This window comes from Anomaloglossus baeobatrachus, chromosome 11 (assembly GCF_048569485.1).
Source record: "Anomaloglossus baeobatrachus isolate aAnoBae1 chromosome 11, aAnoBae1.hap1, whole genome shotgun sequence".
Classification (NCBI taxonomy): Eukaryota; Metazoa; Chordata; class Amphibia; order Anura; family Aromobatidae; genus Anomaloglossus; species Anomaloglossus baeobatrachus.
The window spans coordinates 120,767,468-120,782,468 of record NC_134363.1 but is presented as its reverse complement, the minus strand read 5'-3'; the positions used below and the strand labels follow the sequence as shown (position 1 = coordinate 120,782,468).

At 44.9% G+C, this 15,001-nt stretch overlaps 1 protein-coding gene across 6 annotated transcripts in view; it reads left to right on the top strand.

The window, feature by feature from the left end:
• Window positions 1-10,525, top strand: part of BCL9L (BCL9 like) — an 88,855-nt gene extending 78,330 nt beyond the window's left edge. For 2 of the 6 annotated variants that reach the window (XM_075328408.1, XM_075328406.1), the window contains 3 exons: window positions 1,413-3,543; window positions 7,271-7,435; window positions 8,055-10,525. In XM_075328408.1, coding sequence (XP_075184523.1) covers window positions 1,413-3,543; window positions 7,271-7,435; window positions 8,055-8,959 — 3,201 coding nt within the window. In that variant the 3' untranslated portion in view covers window positions 8,960-10,525. The remainder of the gene's footprint in view (window positions 1-1,412; window positions 3,544-7,270; window positions 7,436-8,054) is intronic. The other 4 variants (XM_075328407.1, XM_075328411.1, XM_075328409.1 and 1 more) reach the window with 4 other exon arrangements.
• The last annotated feature ends 4,476 nt before the right edge of the window (window positions 10,526-15,001 follow it).

Sequence of the window (15,001 nt, the reverse complement as noted above, 5' to 3'; positions counted from 1 at the left end):
GAGTCCCAAAGCTTTAGAAATGGCATAAAAACCTTTGAAATAGATCTCAATTACATTGTTTCTCATTTGTTACTGAGTGTCTTTAGATCATGGCATGATGTCTAGCTTTTGAGAATCTTTTGGTCTGCTTCATTTTGTCAGGCAGGTCCTATTTAAGTGATTTCTTGATTTGAGGACAACAGGTGTGGCAAAATCAGGCCAGGGTGTGCGTAGGAAAATCAATCTCTGCTTCCCAAAGATGTCATAAACTACAGTTAATTTCTTGGGGTGGAGGGGGGCCACAGTCCCTTTTTTGTTTCTTTTTGGGGTTTTTTTTTCCACAGAAGGCCCTGTAGGTTTGGATTTTCCCCCCTTAATAGTAAAGACCCTCATTTATAAACTGCATTTTGTGTTTTACTTGTGTTATCTTTGTCTAATATTTTTAATTTTGTTTAGTGTTCTGAAACATTTAAGTGTGACAAACATGCAAAAGAATAAGAAATCGAGAAGGGGGCAAACACTTTTTCGTATCACCATAAGTTGAAAAATGCATTTAATGGGGCCGTACTGCAGACCCCTGAATGTCCAAGTGGCTAGAGTGCTGCTGTGCAGGGGGAAAAAAATCGATAGAATGCAAACCACCTTCCTGCATTCCTGTGCCTCCTTCATTCTCAGGATGAGACTTCCCCAAAAAACAAAACTAGTAATAATGATAGTTATTTTCTATAGTGCACATTATTCTGCACACTTTACAATACAGAGGGGACATGTACAAACAGTATCAGCGATTACAGTCTACATTTACTAAGAGGGGTGAGGGCTCTGATCATAGGAGCTTACAATCTAGAAGAAATTAGGGAAGACACAAAAGGTAAAAAGTGCTTGTTATATTGCTTGTTATATATGGTCCAGCTATCAATATAATGAATCAGGGCATTCATGTAAAGTTGCATGAACTGGTCACCAGCCAGTATCTGTATACATTTAGATTCAAAGTGGAGGGTATAAGAACAGATGATCGAAAGAACCAGATTCTAAGGGAAATTTAGGGTGGCAGAGCTGAGAGCAGTAAAATTAGTGAAATGATGAGCGAGACCAGTCTAAAGAGATGTTATACTAGGGAATCCATAAAATTGTGGACACTGGAAATTACAGATTGCCCAAAGTAGTACATTCCAGAGAACTAACACAGCACGAGAGAAGTCTTGAAGACTGGAGTAGGGCGGTTCGGATTATTGAGGTTTTTAGTCGTAGAGCATTAACTAGTCATAGAGTTGGACATAATTTAAGCTGTCGATACTATATAGTGGTTCTTTTAGTCTATTTTTATCAAAAACAAGTGATTTCATTTTGTGCTTTGACAGTTGCCTGTAGAATTGATGTGCTATGTGGATGTAATTAAACTGTTTTGACATATATCTCCATTCATACAGGAAACTCTTCAGAAACCATCAATCACTCCAGAAACCGTAGTAGAGGATTCTGTGCCCACCCTACCACCTACTTCTTCACCCGCACCAGCCAGTCATCCAACAAGCACGCCTATTCAAGCACCTCCCAATGTGCTCCAAACTGAAGCTGCAGTGGAGGAACCAAAACAAGAATTGACCCCAAACACTGTGGGAAATAGTAGCCGCCCTGCCAGTATCCACTCCAATCCACCTCCTGCAGCTTCTGTCCCATTACCTGTTGATGACCCTGGACTTTTGGAGAGTACACAGGAGACCGCGGTGACATTGAACACAGAGATTCTTTCAAGAGAGCAACTTGAGCATCGGGAACGATCTCTTCAGACTTTGCGAGACATTGAAAGGTTGTTACTTCGAAGTGGTGCTGACAGTGAGTCATTATTAAGACAAAACACAAGTCCAGTAGAAGGATCGATACCTGCTCATCCTCAACCTCATGTCCCTTCAAACACACCAACTCCAATAAAAAAGTATGAAGAACCCTTGCAATCCATGATCGCACAAACTCAAAATTTGGGAGGTCCAGTAATGGACCAAGAACTGGGAGGTCCTCCTTCAGGACCAGACATGGGTCACCAAATGAGTCTTATGATGCAGAGGTTGGGACAAGACAGTCTTACACCAGAGCAGGCCGCATGGAGAAAGCTTCAGGAAGAATATTATGCAGAAAAGAGGAGAAAGGAAGAGCACATGACTATACATGGGAGGCCAGCACCTGATCTAATGCTCAGAGGACCTCCTCCACCTTACCACAACAAGCCTGGTGAACAGTGTTTTGGTAATCGGTTGCCTGGATCACTTGAGGGACAGGAAGGCATGCAACTAAGAGGTGTGGGGATGACATTCCAGGGTCCAAGATTTCCAGGTAGATATGGACTTGTTCAAAATATACCAATGGACACCATGGGAGTCATGCAAAGAACAGGTAGATGGCCTGAAGATATGACACCAATGGGCGGAGGACAAGGTAGTTTTCCACAAAGTGGATTGGCATACCCTGGGGCAGGTCAAGGAGAAGTGGAGAGATTTTTAAACACTTCTTCTCGTGATGAGTTTTTGAGACAACAGCTGATGGAAAAACGCTCACCTGTTATACAAAGACAATTATCAGTACCCAGTGGACAAGGCATAGACATGGAACGAGTCATCATTCAACAACGTCCAGGTGAACCTTCTATGTTCCAAGGAGATGGATTGGGTGGCGGGTCTACTATGGGCATGGATTATGGAGGGTCTCGAAACATGGTAAGCCCCCCCATGGGGCGTCCAGGGCCAGGACGTGAGCTTGAATCGGCGGGAGCCGGTGGAAACCTGAATATGAACATGAGTGTCAATATGAATATGAACCTTAACCTTCAGATGACACCCCATCAACAGATGTTATTGTCCCAGAAAATGAGGAATGATCTAATGAATTCCCAAGGAGGAGTAGGATCTGAGGAGCTGATTCGCACAGCACGAGTGCAAAATGGCAGTGGAATGACAGGCGGTGGCCAGAAAATGATAGTTCAAGGTCAGTTCTCTGAAAGACATGCAGGCTTTTCCCCCGGGCAGTGCCCATGTAACAGCATACACCAGGAAATGTGTGGACCAGATGACAGTTCTGTGGGAAGCACATCACGACTCAGTCACTTTCCAATATCCTCAACAACTGGTTCCAATCCAACCGGCTTTGGTCCAGTGCACATGATGCCAAACAGAAGCCGCAGACCACCAGAACTTACAATCCTCATAAATCAGATGGAATCGCCTATTATTAGGCACCTTAAGTCTCCTACACTTGGACAAGTCAGTTCACCCCTTGTATCTTCTCCTGCAGCCCTTCTAAAAGCTCCCCAATTTGCAGGAGGGCAGATGACGGTGCTCCCTCCCTCCAACCCCCCAGTTTGTAATAAATCTCCTCAATATTTGGGCTCTTCCTTTAGTGGACACTCACCCAGCAGCTCCCCTAGCAGACTAAAATCTCCTCCTGTGAATTTGTCCTCTTCAGGGTGGGCACCATCTCCTAAAAATGCTATTCCTAGTCCAGGTATTCAACCAGGAAAGCAGGGAATAGGCATGAATTCTGCTGGACAGGGTATGAAGTATACATGCTGTAAGTTTTTGATTACTACACTGTGTGTTTTTGGATGTTTATTTGCTTTTTTTTAAACACCATGTCGCTTTATGTAAGATTTTGTGACATGGATATATTTCTGAATATTCTGTTTTTTGTTACACATGATAGTTATTAGTAGTTGACAAACTGTCTAATGAAGTTCACTTTATCTTTCACTAAATACCCTATATTTAGTTTTTCGATCATTTTCTCCATTTTCTTTTTATTTAAAAGTCATTGTCTGGGAATAAGATACCGATGATCTATCAAAAGGATATCCTATCGGTATCAGATTGGTGGGGGTCTGACACCCGGCACTCTTCAATGATCAGCCGCTGCCATGGAGTACACTGTGTATGAAACTGGAACACCACAGTGCCATACACTGTATAGTGGCCATATTTTGGGTACTACAGATCAGCGTGTACCCAAGAATGGACACTAAACAGTGCAAGGAGCTATGGAGTTAGCTCCAGAGGTCACAATAGCACTTATGTAAGCATCATTCACACCTGTGCAGGCTATTTACAAATGAAAAAAGTCTTGTATATTACTACACATGAGACTTCTACCCTGATCGAGCACCTGTCTATGTGCAGATCACTGCTCCACCTCCTCGAGATCACTGCTCCACCTCCTCGAGATCACTGTTCCACCTCCTCACTCTCTGCTCGCTCCCGCCATATGTTTAGTTCGCTGCACTTATGACAGGGAGGTCGGGAGGAAATGAAAGACCTCTAGATGGTTAAGACCCCGACAAACCGATCTCTAAAATAATTCACTAATTAATATGTTCTCCTGACTGCAAAATGGTCCTGCTCAAAAGAGGAGATCAATATCTGTTCACGTGTTGTCCAGCTGTCATCCGTTTAGGACAGGTCGGTATTCAAAAGAATGGATCCTTTACAAATGGACCAAAAACAGATGCAAAATGGAAACCTAAGTTTCTTGTTTTGAATGGGTATTTTTAAAAATAAAACTTGAATTAAGTTAAGAATGGACACTTAGGTTTTTTCGTTTTGCAGCCATTTTTTATTTTTTGTTTTTTTAATAGATCTGTTTTACCAGAAGTGTCTCTGAAGATCTGTAGTTTTCTGGAAAGGTGCAGTGCTAGCGAACAGATCCTTTAATGGATCACATCCCATTGACGATTTTTTCATACTTTTAAAAGTGCAAAGGAATGGCTCCTATACTGGAACACTTTATTTCTGTTTTATTGATCTCAAAACAGATCCAAAACCAGAAAGATCTACTGGATATATGAACAGAGCCAAAGATACAAGCCGCCTCCGGCACTACCGGGAAAATACTGATGTGATTACAAGTGTGGCAGTGAGGCAGGGCAGTATACATGTAGGCAGGAAGATAATGCGATTATTAAGATAAAAAGATGCCGAGGGAGAACTTGCATGGTCTCTAATCTATCATTGCAAGCTACTGGCCAAATGAGATGGCCTTCTAGACCTTATCGGCTGGGGCTCTACGCTGAGGACGTCCTCTACTTCCCCATCGGAGCATTCAGTATAATGGGCAGCTGGAGTCACTTAGGATTCTGCTTCCCGTCCAGCAGTGTTTAAGTGTAGTCTGTGCTTGCCACTAGTTCTGTCTGAATTTGATTTTTTTTAGGGATTTGGATGTGAGTCTGATGCAAGTACTCCTTGTAGAGCACTGTATAAATGATCAAGACCTTACCTTTGTGAGGCAGTAAACATTAAAGGGAACCTGTCATCAGAAATTTCGCCCAAAAGCTAAAAGATTCCCCCTCTGCAGCTCCTGGGCTGCATTCTAGGAAGGTCCCTGTTATTATTGTGCCCCATGTGAGACCAAAATAAAGCCTTTATAAAGTTCTACCTTTTTGTATGCAGCTTCTGTAAATCCGTCACGGGGGCGGGCTCTCTGCCGTCCGTTATTCTGCCTCCTGGTCCTGTATGCCGCCCCCATCGCTCCTTTCCATATCTGATGCACCGCCCACTGCTCCAGCCATCCCCGCGCATGCCCAGTGCCAGTCTCACAGGACTGAGCAGTGTGACCGCTGGTGACGTGTGCGCAGGCAAGTGATTATGGACGGGACTGTGACTGTTATCAGCAAGTACCCGGCCATAATCTCTTGAGCGCGCAAACCTCTCCAGCATTCACACTGAGCTCAGTGTAGATGCTAGACTGTATGGGCTGCTTCCAGGGATGACGTCCCTTTGTCACGTGATAGTATTTCGAACACGCCCCTATCACATGACAAGGGACCCTGAGAGCAGGAGGCTCCAAGATCCCAGTTTGAATGAAACTGTGGTCACACATGCTCACTATTGCTCCATTCACAGAGGGACCACTGGTCAGACTGCCAGCCAGCGATCATACAATTATCCTGTGGATAGCGGAGTTGTGGTTTATGGTGCAGCTTTTTTTTTTTTTTTATTTTTTTAAGGAAGAGACCAGAGCATATGTTGCAATTTTATCTGGCCTTGCATCCTGTTATTCTTCTGCGATATATGTGGTGGGACTGAGATATTTCTTGTGAGGTTTGTGTGCTTGCGTTGCCTTTTATTGTCCTAGTCCAGCTATGACAGAGCCATACTAGTCTGTATTGGAAGTGGATGTGAGTGTGTTTGTTACAAGTATTCAAATTATGCCACTAAGGACAGTTTTCACCCATTGATAGGATAGGTGCAGCAGTGTACTGGTGGGGCAGGGCAGCAGTGTACTAGTAGTACAACAGTGTATTGGTGGAGCAGCAGGGTACTATTGGCGCAGCAGTGTATTGGTGTCGTAGGGTGCAGCATTGTACTAATGATGGCGCAGAGTATTGGGGCCTAAGCAGTGTGTTGGTGGTGCAGGGTGCCCAACAGTGTGTTGGTGGTGCAGGGTGCCCAACAGTGTGTTGGTGGTGCGGGGCGGGGCCCAGCAGTGTGTTGGTGGTGCGGGGCGGGGCCCAGCAGTGTGTTGGTGGTGCGGGGCGGGGCCCAGCAGTGTGTTGGTGGTGCGGGGCGGGGCCCAGCAGTGTGTTGGTGGTGCGGGGCGGGGCCCAGCAGTGTGTTGGTGGTGCGGGGCGGGGCCCAGCAGTGTGTTGGTGGTGCGAGGCGGGGCCCAGCAGTGTGTTGGTGGTGCGGGGCGGGGCCCAGCAGTGTGTTGGTCAGCAGTGTGTTGGTGGTGCGGGGGGGGGCGAGCGAGCAGTGTGTTGGTGTTGCCGGGGGGGGGCCCCATCAGTGTGTTGGTGGTGCGGGGGGGGGGCCCAGCAGTGTGTTGGTGGTGCGGGGGGGGGGGTCCGAGCAGTGTGTTGGTGTTGCCAGGGGGGGGCCCATCAGTGTGTAGGTGGTGCGGGGGGGAGGGGGGGGCCCAGGGCCCAGCAGTGTGTTGGTGGTGCAGTGAAGTACATATGTTCTTTACAAATTTGAGTTTATGCAAATGATGCCTCCTTCCTAGATAAAAATACTAAGTCTTTTTACCCTGCTGGAAAATATCAATTGTGACCTCTGGTTCCAGCTCTGTACACTTTGTACTTCTGGTGGCCGCAGGACTTAGAAGCAGCTGATGAGTAGGAGTGCCAGTGGACTCCCATCAAACTGAAATTGATGATTTATCCTAAGAAAAGGTCCTCCATATCCCAGTCCCACACAAGCCTCTAAGCTTTCTGAATGATGTTGTCAGTGCCATACCTACAGAGAAGTATACTGTGTCTTTAGGACTTCATAATTCATTGTATAGTCCATAATCTAATTATTTTTTTTAGATGGTACACCGACCCCGAATCCTTTATCCTTGATGATGTCTCAGATGTCTAAGTATGCCATGCCCAGCTCTACTCCATTGTATCACAATGCTATTAAAACAATTGCTACATCTGATGATGATCTACTACCAGATCGAGTCCTCCTTCCACCTGGTAGCCAGCAAGGTGAGAACTTCACTGCCAGCGCTACTTGTAAATTTTGTTTCTCTGAAAACCGAGTCAATCTTCACACTTCTGACATTTGCTAATAAAACCTGAATTATAAATATCACAAAAACTCCTGAATATTGCAAAAACCCCTTTCTAAATGAGCCAATATGAGAACATTTCCTTTCTTATTAGTATGATGGTGAAGAAAAGTTCCCGCCTTGCTCCTGATCTCACTGGAAGGCTGTGCACTGAACAGAATGCAGGAACAGGCTGCCATCTTTCTTGCAGCTTCCTCCACTCACCTTCCTCTGGAGGAAGCTGCAAAGTAACAAGCAAGTGCTGCACACTGCCAAGGTGTCACACCCCCACCAATCTGATGTTGAAGAGCTATCCTACCTAACGGACAACCCCTTTAATATTAATGGGATGTAGGAAGGAAAGGGATGTTTTTAATTTGAAATTACATTTTGTATATGTGTAGTTGAAAACGGGTGGCTGTTCCTTCTGACTCTGGTTGGGGTCTGGATGAGGCTATACATTGGTTTGTTCTGTCTCCATTGCTGACTGTGGATGTGAGGAAGATGATGGTGATATCTAAATCTCTATTTATTTGCTCATCTCTTGTTTGTTTCAGGTCCTGGGATGAATCCTCCGATTTCTCTGCATTTAAATTTAAATTCTGCACATAGTCCAATAGGAAACATTGGTCTCCAAGGACAGCCGCCGCTCTCCCATGAACCTCCCACTTCCATGCTAAGTTCACCTGGTCCACCCATGCACCCATCAATTAACTCTATTCAGACACCTTTGATGATACCCGCTGTAAACCAGGACTCTTGCTGTCCTGGTCCACAAATGATGTCCTCAAACCCATTGGTCTTCCCACAACGTCTGCAGCCTGGGCCTCCACATAATCCACCTTTACAACAAGGAGGTGGAAATAACATCATGCAGCAAAACTATCCAGATGAAACGCCTAACCAACCCCGCCTGCCACATAGAATATCGGAACCGTACGGCCCTGGTCTTACTGCTGTGCTTACGGACCCAGAGCTAGGAGAAGTAATCCGACCATCACCGAGTGGTATTCCAGAATTTGACTTGTCCCGTATCATGCCCTCTGAAAAGCCAAGTAGCACTCTACAGTACTTTCCCAAGGGGAGTACACAACCCCCTAAGCCACACCCTGCTAATATGCACCTACTTGGCCTGCAGAATATGATGGTCGAGCAACATTCGGGTCGTTCAGGCCCAAGTCTTCCAGGCCCACAGAGAGCCCTGGGAATGCCACCTTTGCACCCTATGGGTAGGACAGGTATGGCGCCTCCTTCTCAGACAGCGCAACAGAACTTCATGTTAATGAAGCAGCGGAGTGTATCAGGAGAGATGTACCCCCAAAGCGCCACGATCTTGTCACCACAGGGTGCTCTTGGTGGGCATTTGCATGGACAACAAAGCATGATGGTTGGACACCAAATGAGACAGCGTAGTATATCCTTGGATACATACATCCCGGGACCAGGACACTTACCATTTTAGTGTCGGAGACTCACTAGCACCAACCTAGTTCTTCCTTCCATGATCCTATTTAAAGATGGCTCTCACTGCTGAACAGTTTATAGCAGCTTCCTTGGATAAAAATCACATTTCTGTGTCAGAATTTCTAAAGCAAAACAAATGTTAGAGGTTGTCCGGTTTTGATGTGTGTCCCGAGTTGCGGTGTATGTCATGATTGAAGAAGGACTCTGTATTTTCCATACAACCCCTTTGAAAGAGAAAATCCTTTTAAATCATTGTTCAATTTGGCTTTGGTATATACCAGCATTTCTTGTTCTGGAAACTCCTAGCAGATTAAGATATAATGCCCTTTTTTTCTTTTTTTTTTTTAAAGCGGAACTATGGGGACTATTACTTGTACAATTCACCAATTTCGAAAGATGAGCGAGCACAAAAACATTGTTCTGTAATAAAACTTCTGTGTGAATTGTTGGCTTTTTCAATAGTTCTATGCTTCGCGGTCGTTTCGGAGCAGGTATTGGCCGCACATCGCTAGGATATGTCATCGATGTAGAGCCGGTGGTGGTTGACTGCAGTGCCCATCACCAATTTTCTGGTACAAAGTAGCAGTGGGGCTAGGAAAGCACGGTGCCAGGCCATCTCTTATTGATTGCTTGTCTTGTTCTCGATGCCACATCGTCTTCCATTACTCTGTAGCCTCCATGCGGTCTTGGACTAAGCTGCATGCTGCTCTCCTACCGCTGCTATTTCTACTGATCAGACTCTAAGCATTGATGACATATTCTTGAGATATAGGCCATCAAGGTCCAAACTGAAACAACATTAATCATAAATTGATCCATCAATTATAAGTGTCTAATTCCTTTAAAATCTTTCTATAAAACTATTCTTCATATATTATTAATGAATTTCCCTTTTTTACCAATGTTTTCTTTTTTAATATTCTGATCCTCATAACCGTATAACTTGAAGTCCTCAATTCTTGCTTTGTAGATCACAGCCTGCATTGGTGGTCTATTGTCGTACGCTTTTAGAGAATTTTGGATAAAGTACAATGCAATGTTTAGCGTATGATCTGTTATTCTCCATATTGTACTGCTGTAGATTTTTACCTTTTATATCTGCTTGCAGGTGAAATGCTTTATTGAAAATGGTGTATGTTTCCTTGGTCTAATTTTATGTCTTCTGTCATTTCCATGGCTTGTTCTTCATTCTCTAACATTTTTGTTACCTTTATTATCTGGCCACCTTGTATTTAAGGACAACCTGTCATCAGGTTAGTTGACGTGTAGCAGCAGGGGTGCACAACCTTTTTTGAGGGGGGTTTGATAATTCTGGCCCTTCAAAGGGCAACAGTAAAACATGCTTAAAATGTGAGACCTCTAGGGCGGTCTGAGCACAAAGCATCCATTTTATTTTATGTTTTTGGGGTGGTCTAACTTATTTACTGTGGGCACGTCTTCATGATCTTATGTACTTTATCATGCTGGGAGCCAAGGAATTAAGACTGCCTTGTGCACAAAAAGTCAAGAGGTTTTCCCATTGTACGTTTCCCCATGTTGTTGATACAGTAACCTTGTCATGTGTCCACCATTCCAGCCCTACCCCTCACCGGTATTGCATGTGCTGAACCTAGAAGAGTCATTACCAAGGAATAGTGCTCTTTCATAGGTATTGGTGCTCTTTCATTGCCGGGACTTGTTTCTGATCTTCCCACCACATTACCCTGCTGGTACTGACATAGAAGAACCCTCCACGTAGGACCGGCCTTAGGTTGCATACCACTCAGTGTCCTTGTTGCTTTTTGGCATGACCACAACCATACAGGGCAGAAAATGCTTTTCATTACTCTAACCATGATCTTCTCCAGATATCACCTTCCCCTTCTAGGTGTTAAGTCTCCCTTCTCCAAGTATTGTCTCTGTCCATCCTCAAAGTTTTATCTCCTTCTTCCTATATATTTCTCGCTTCAGGTATCATTTTGCCCTGTATTCTCCTCCCGATATCCCCTCCACCAGGTGTCATTTCCTCCCTCTTATGGATGTTTTCTCTCTTCAGGTGTTACTCCTTTTCCACTCCAGGTATCCTTTTTCATCACCAGAAACCATCTCCCTTTACCTCCAGACATCATCCATCATCTTCAGGAATTTCGGTATTTCTCACTTTGCCCTGGATTACTATATTCTCTGTTTGGTGTCCCTATGTTTGTGGAACTTGCAGGACAAGGCCATCAATGGCTCTTGTCAATGACTTTGGTGGCTTCTGTACTTTTATAACCAGAGAGAGGACACTGGTTTACTCATATCATATAAGGCACAAGAGCAACAGGGCCACCAAAGGAACTAATGGTTTGTATGGTCTATGGAATCTAGCTGAAGAATGGTTGTAATTCATGGCAAAGCATCCTTCCTGACGTTGTTTTGCCATAGTCACAGAGCTTATTGTCTACATGTGTGATACTCTTTCTGTTCAGCTAGACGGGGTCTGCAGGTAGAGACTGTGTGGTGACAGGTTGCACATCTCCGCTTTAGTGTCTGTACAATGCTCTATTGGAAGGTGTGCTGCACCCACTACATGGATAATTGTAGCCTCAATCATGGCGCCAGATGGAAAAAGCTATGCTCCACTTCCCAAGAGTCAATTCGCTAAAGGGAAGTTTTTCATAGGACCTCTTTTTTGCTATGGCGGTGGCTTAGATGCCTCAGAGTGGGGAGGCGCATAGATGGATAGGTTGTTTGAAGACCCCCTGATCAGTTAGTCTTGCACAGTCATATAACTCATCTCTTTTTATTTCTTTTAAACATCTTATTTTACAGCCAAAAGTAGGTGGCCACCACTTATAAATGGTGGCTTAGACTATTTCTACTAAACCCATAGTGAACAGGTGCATCCATTCATAGGCAGCAGTCTGTGTAATGAATTGTTCAATGTCTTTCTACTTGGTACTGCCTCAATTTGCTTCTTGTCTAATAAATAAATGACAATCCAAACAAAAGTTTTGTCTAGATAAAGTTAGAGGTCAGTCCTCGGATCTATTACTTTAAACAGCTCCTGGATGCAGTGGTCTCGCATGAAACTATCAGTTGGAGATTGATGGACCTGGTTTCTATACAACTGAAAATGTAATCTGTTATCAGAGAAAGGAAATCTAATAGTGATCCTCCAGTCCAGGGACAAATGTGATATTTGTGGGATTAATTGAGTAATGGCATTAACAGAAAAAGGAACCAGCATCTGAGGTTCGGAGAGACTACTGCATCTGCATGGAAGAAGCCCAGCCATGGCCGACAAGATCCAAAGGAAAGATTTATCCAGCGGGCAGGCCAGGTACAAAAATCAGTTCTTTATTCTGATTCTTTAAAAATATAATAAGCCGCAACAGCAGACATGGCACCGACAGACAACCTCGGGTGACAAATTCAATGCGTTTCGACAAACAATTATGTCTTAGTCATGGATAATAAAGACTAAGACAATTGTTTGTCGAAATGCGTTGGATTGTCACCCGAGGTTGTCTGTCAGTGCCATGTCTGCTGTTGCTGCTTATTGTATTTTTAAAGAATCGGAATAAAGTGATTTTTTTTTTTATCTGTTCTGTCCACTGTATAAATCTTTCCTTTGCTTCAATTGAGTAATGTTACCAGGTGGCATCCTTTTTGTTGACCTTTTTTGTTCTAGTGTCCTTGTGCAAAGTGTCCATAATGTTTCCCGGAGTACCATATACGATTATCTTGAGACCCTCCGCCTTCTTTCAGATTGGCCAGTGTTGCTCAAAGGACCATAGAGTGGCTCCTGGTAATATTACTTCATATAGCTAGTGATGGGCGAGCATTAAAATGCTTGAGTGCTCGTTCCTCAATTCGAGCTGGTCAGATGCTCAACGTGAGTAGTGAGCATTATGGTAAGTCAATGATTGGCCCGTTCGGATGGCTGCCACTTACATCCAGCCATAAGCAGAGCTTTTCTGGTGGGACGGAGAGTTGGGGTTGTTTTATACCCTGGGGGAGCCATTCAGAGATTTCGAATAGCTCTTCCTCGGTCCCTGTACACATCTTGCAGTGAAAAAAAACAAGTGTGCTGTGGTCGTTTCACCCCGATACTCAGCTGAGCTACTAGAGTACCCCGATGCTCGATCGAGTATGCTCGCAGTGCCGAGTATGCTCGCTCATCACTACATATAACCCATCACGTTACATTTTGTGTCTGGTCCGGAGTATAGCTTTAATGTCCTAGCCCTACAAATGAAGTATGGTCCATAGACATAGGAGTTATACAGAATGCTGTCCAAATCCCGATCTTACCTTGCTATCACAACAACTTATCCATTCATCTCTACCCTGCTTTAGTGTCTTGATATAATCATTTTGGCTGCAGTGAAATAAAAACCCCATGAATTTTCTAAAGTCTGCTATTAACCGTGAGGCTGTCGACTCCATGACGCCAATGACCTTGTAATGAAATGTCAATATAACTTTAGTTGTTCGGGTGTCTACGTATTTTAGGTCATTTGGTGTCTCCAGCCATTGCCATCCACCATGTATTTCAAAGCCAAATTGAGTCATTACATAACAGTAAGAAATGTCTCCGGTGAGAAGAAGCAGTGCAATTGGTGCAGTGTGACGTCTCTGTACAGTGCCGTCTCTTCTTATGTCTAACTTTTTTGTGGGTGTGGCTTTCATTTTTTTCTTTTTTTCTATTAATGCGGTGAAATGTGAAAACATTTTTGAAAATAATGTAAATACAGGATATGAAATGTGGAAATTGTGTGCTGCGTTTTTAATCTATGTATCCCCCCATTGACTATCAGCAATAAGACCAAAGAGAGAAAAATTGAGAAAGATGGTGCAAATCGGTTCACAGGATCCATTCCATGGCCTGTGTCTAATCTCTGGCGCTCAACGGTAGTTTTTTTAAAAATTTTTATTATTAGATGGCCTGGCACAAAGTCACGTGCATCATGCCACAAGGATGGCATTGTGCCAGGCCATCTAATCTGGAGCAGGAAGAGATAGCAAGAGCCGACCCACATATTCCCACCCCTATCTGCCTGTCTGGCCTTCTTCCCCCGGTGCCATCATAGACTTTAATTCTGGCGCAGGCAGACATACAGGGCTGGGAATATGTGGGTCCAGTGGCGTAGCAAAGGGGGGGGCGAAGGGGGCGGTCCATTCCAGGCGGCACGTGTCAGGGGGGCGGCATTTTGGGGGTAAAAAATAAAAACTAGAAAACCATAGAAGATATAATAATTGTTGATTAACCTAACAACCCATGACATACTGGGTACGTCATAATGACCTGGTACTTAACAAGCCATGACATACCCAGTACGTCATGGCGAAATCGCGGCCCCGGAGCCTCGGTGGCTGCGATCGGTGTGCAGAAACCTTAGATTCGGGGAGGAGGGGACCTTTGCCTGACCTCAGGAGGGGGGGGGGGGGGGATGTCCCGTCAGCTAATCACAGCCACTGTGATATTTCAGCCATTGAATATGACTGAAACATTGAAATGCAGCCATGATCAGTGCAGCTATAGCACTGATCACTGGCTGGAGCTGGGTGAACTTTGTTTCACCCGCCCCCAGCTCTGATTGGAGAGATTGGAGAGATCGGCCTTGTGACCAATCACCTTGGATCTGGGGTCGGTGACCTGTAGGTGACCACTCCCCTCAGCGTCACTTCATCCGTGAAAGCTGAGGAGAGTGATCCCTGTAAGTGCATCCGATCCACCGCTGACCCCGCCACTGCCCCCTTTCAGCCGCGCCGCCGCAGCAGTCACCACCCCCGATCTGCCCCCGCCCTCCTCAATTTGCTGCCCCCCTGCATCCGCCACCGCTCTCCCAATCAGCCGCTGCCCCCTCCATCCATCACCCAATACCCAAGATACCCAAGTTATATATATTCTGGATTATCGATGGCCAACAGAGGGGGGCGGCAAATTTGACGACTGCCCCGGGAGGCAAAAGCAGTTGCTACGCCACTTTGTAGGTTGGGTATTGTTATCTATTACTGCCCCTGTAGCACCTGTCAATCAAATAGCAGTGCATTGCTGGAACTTTATTTGCAC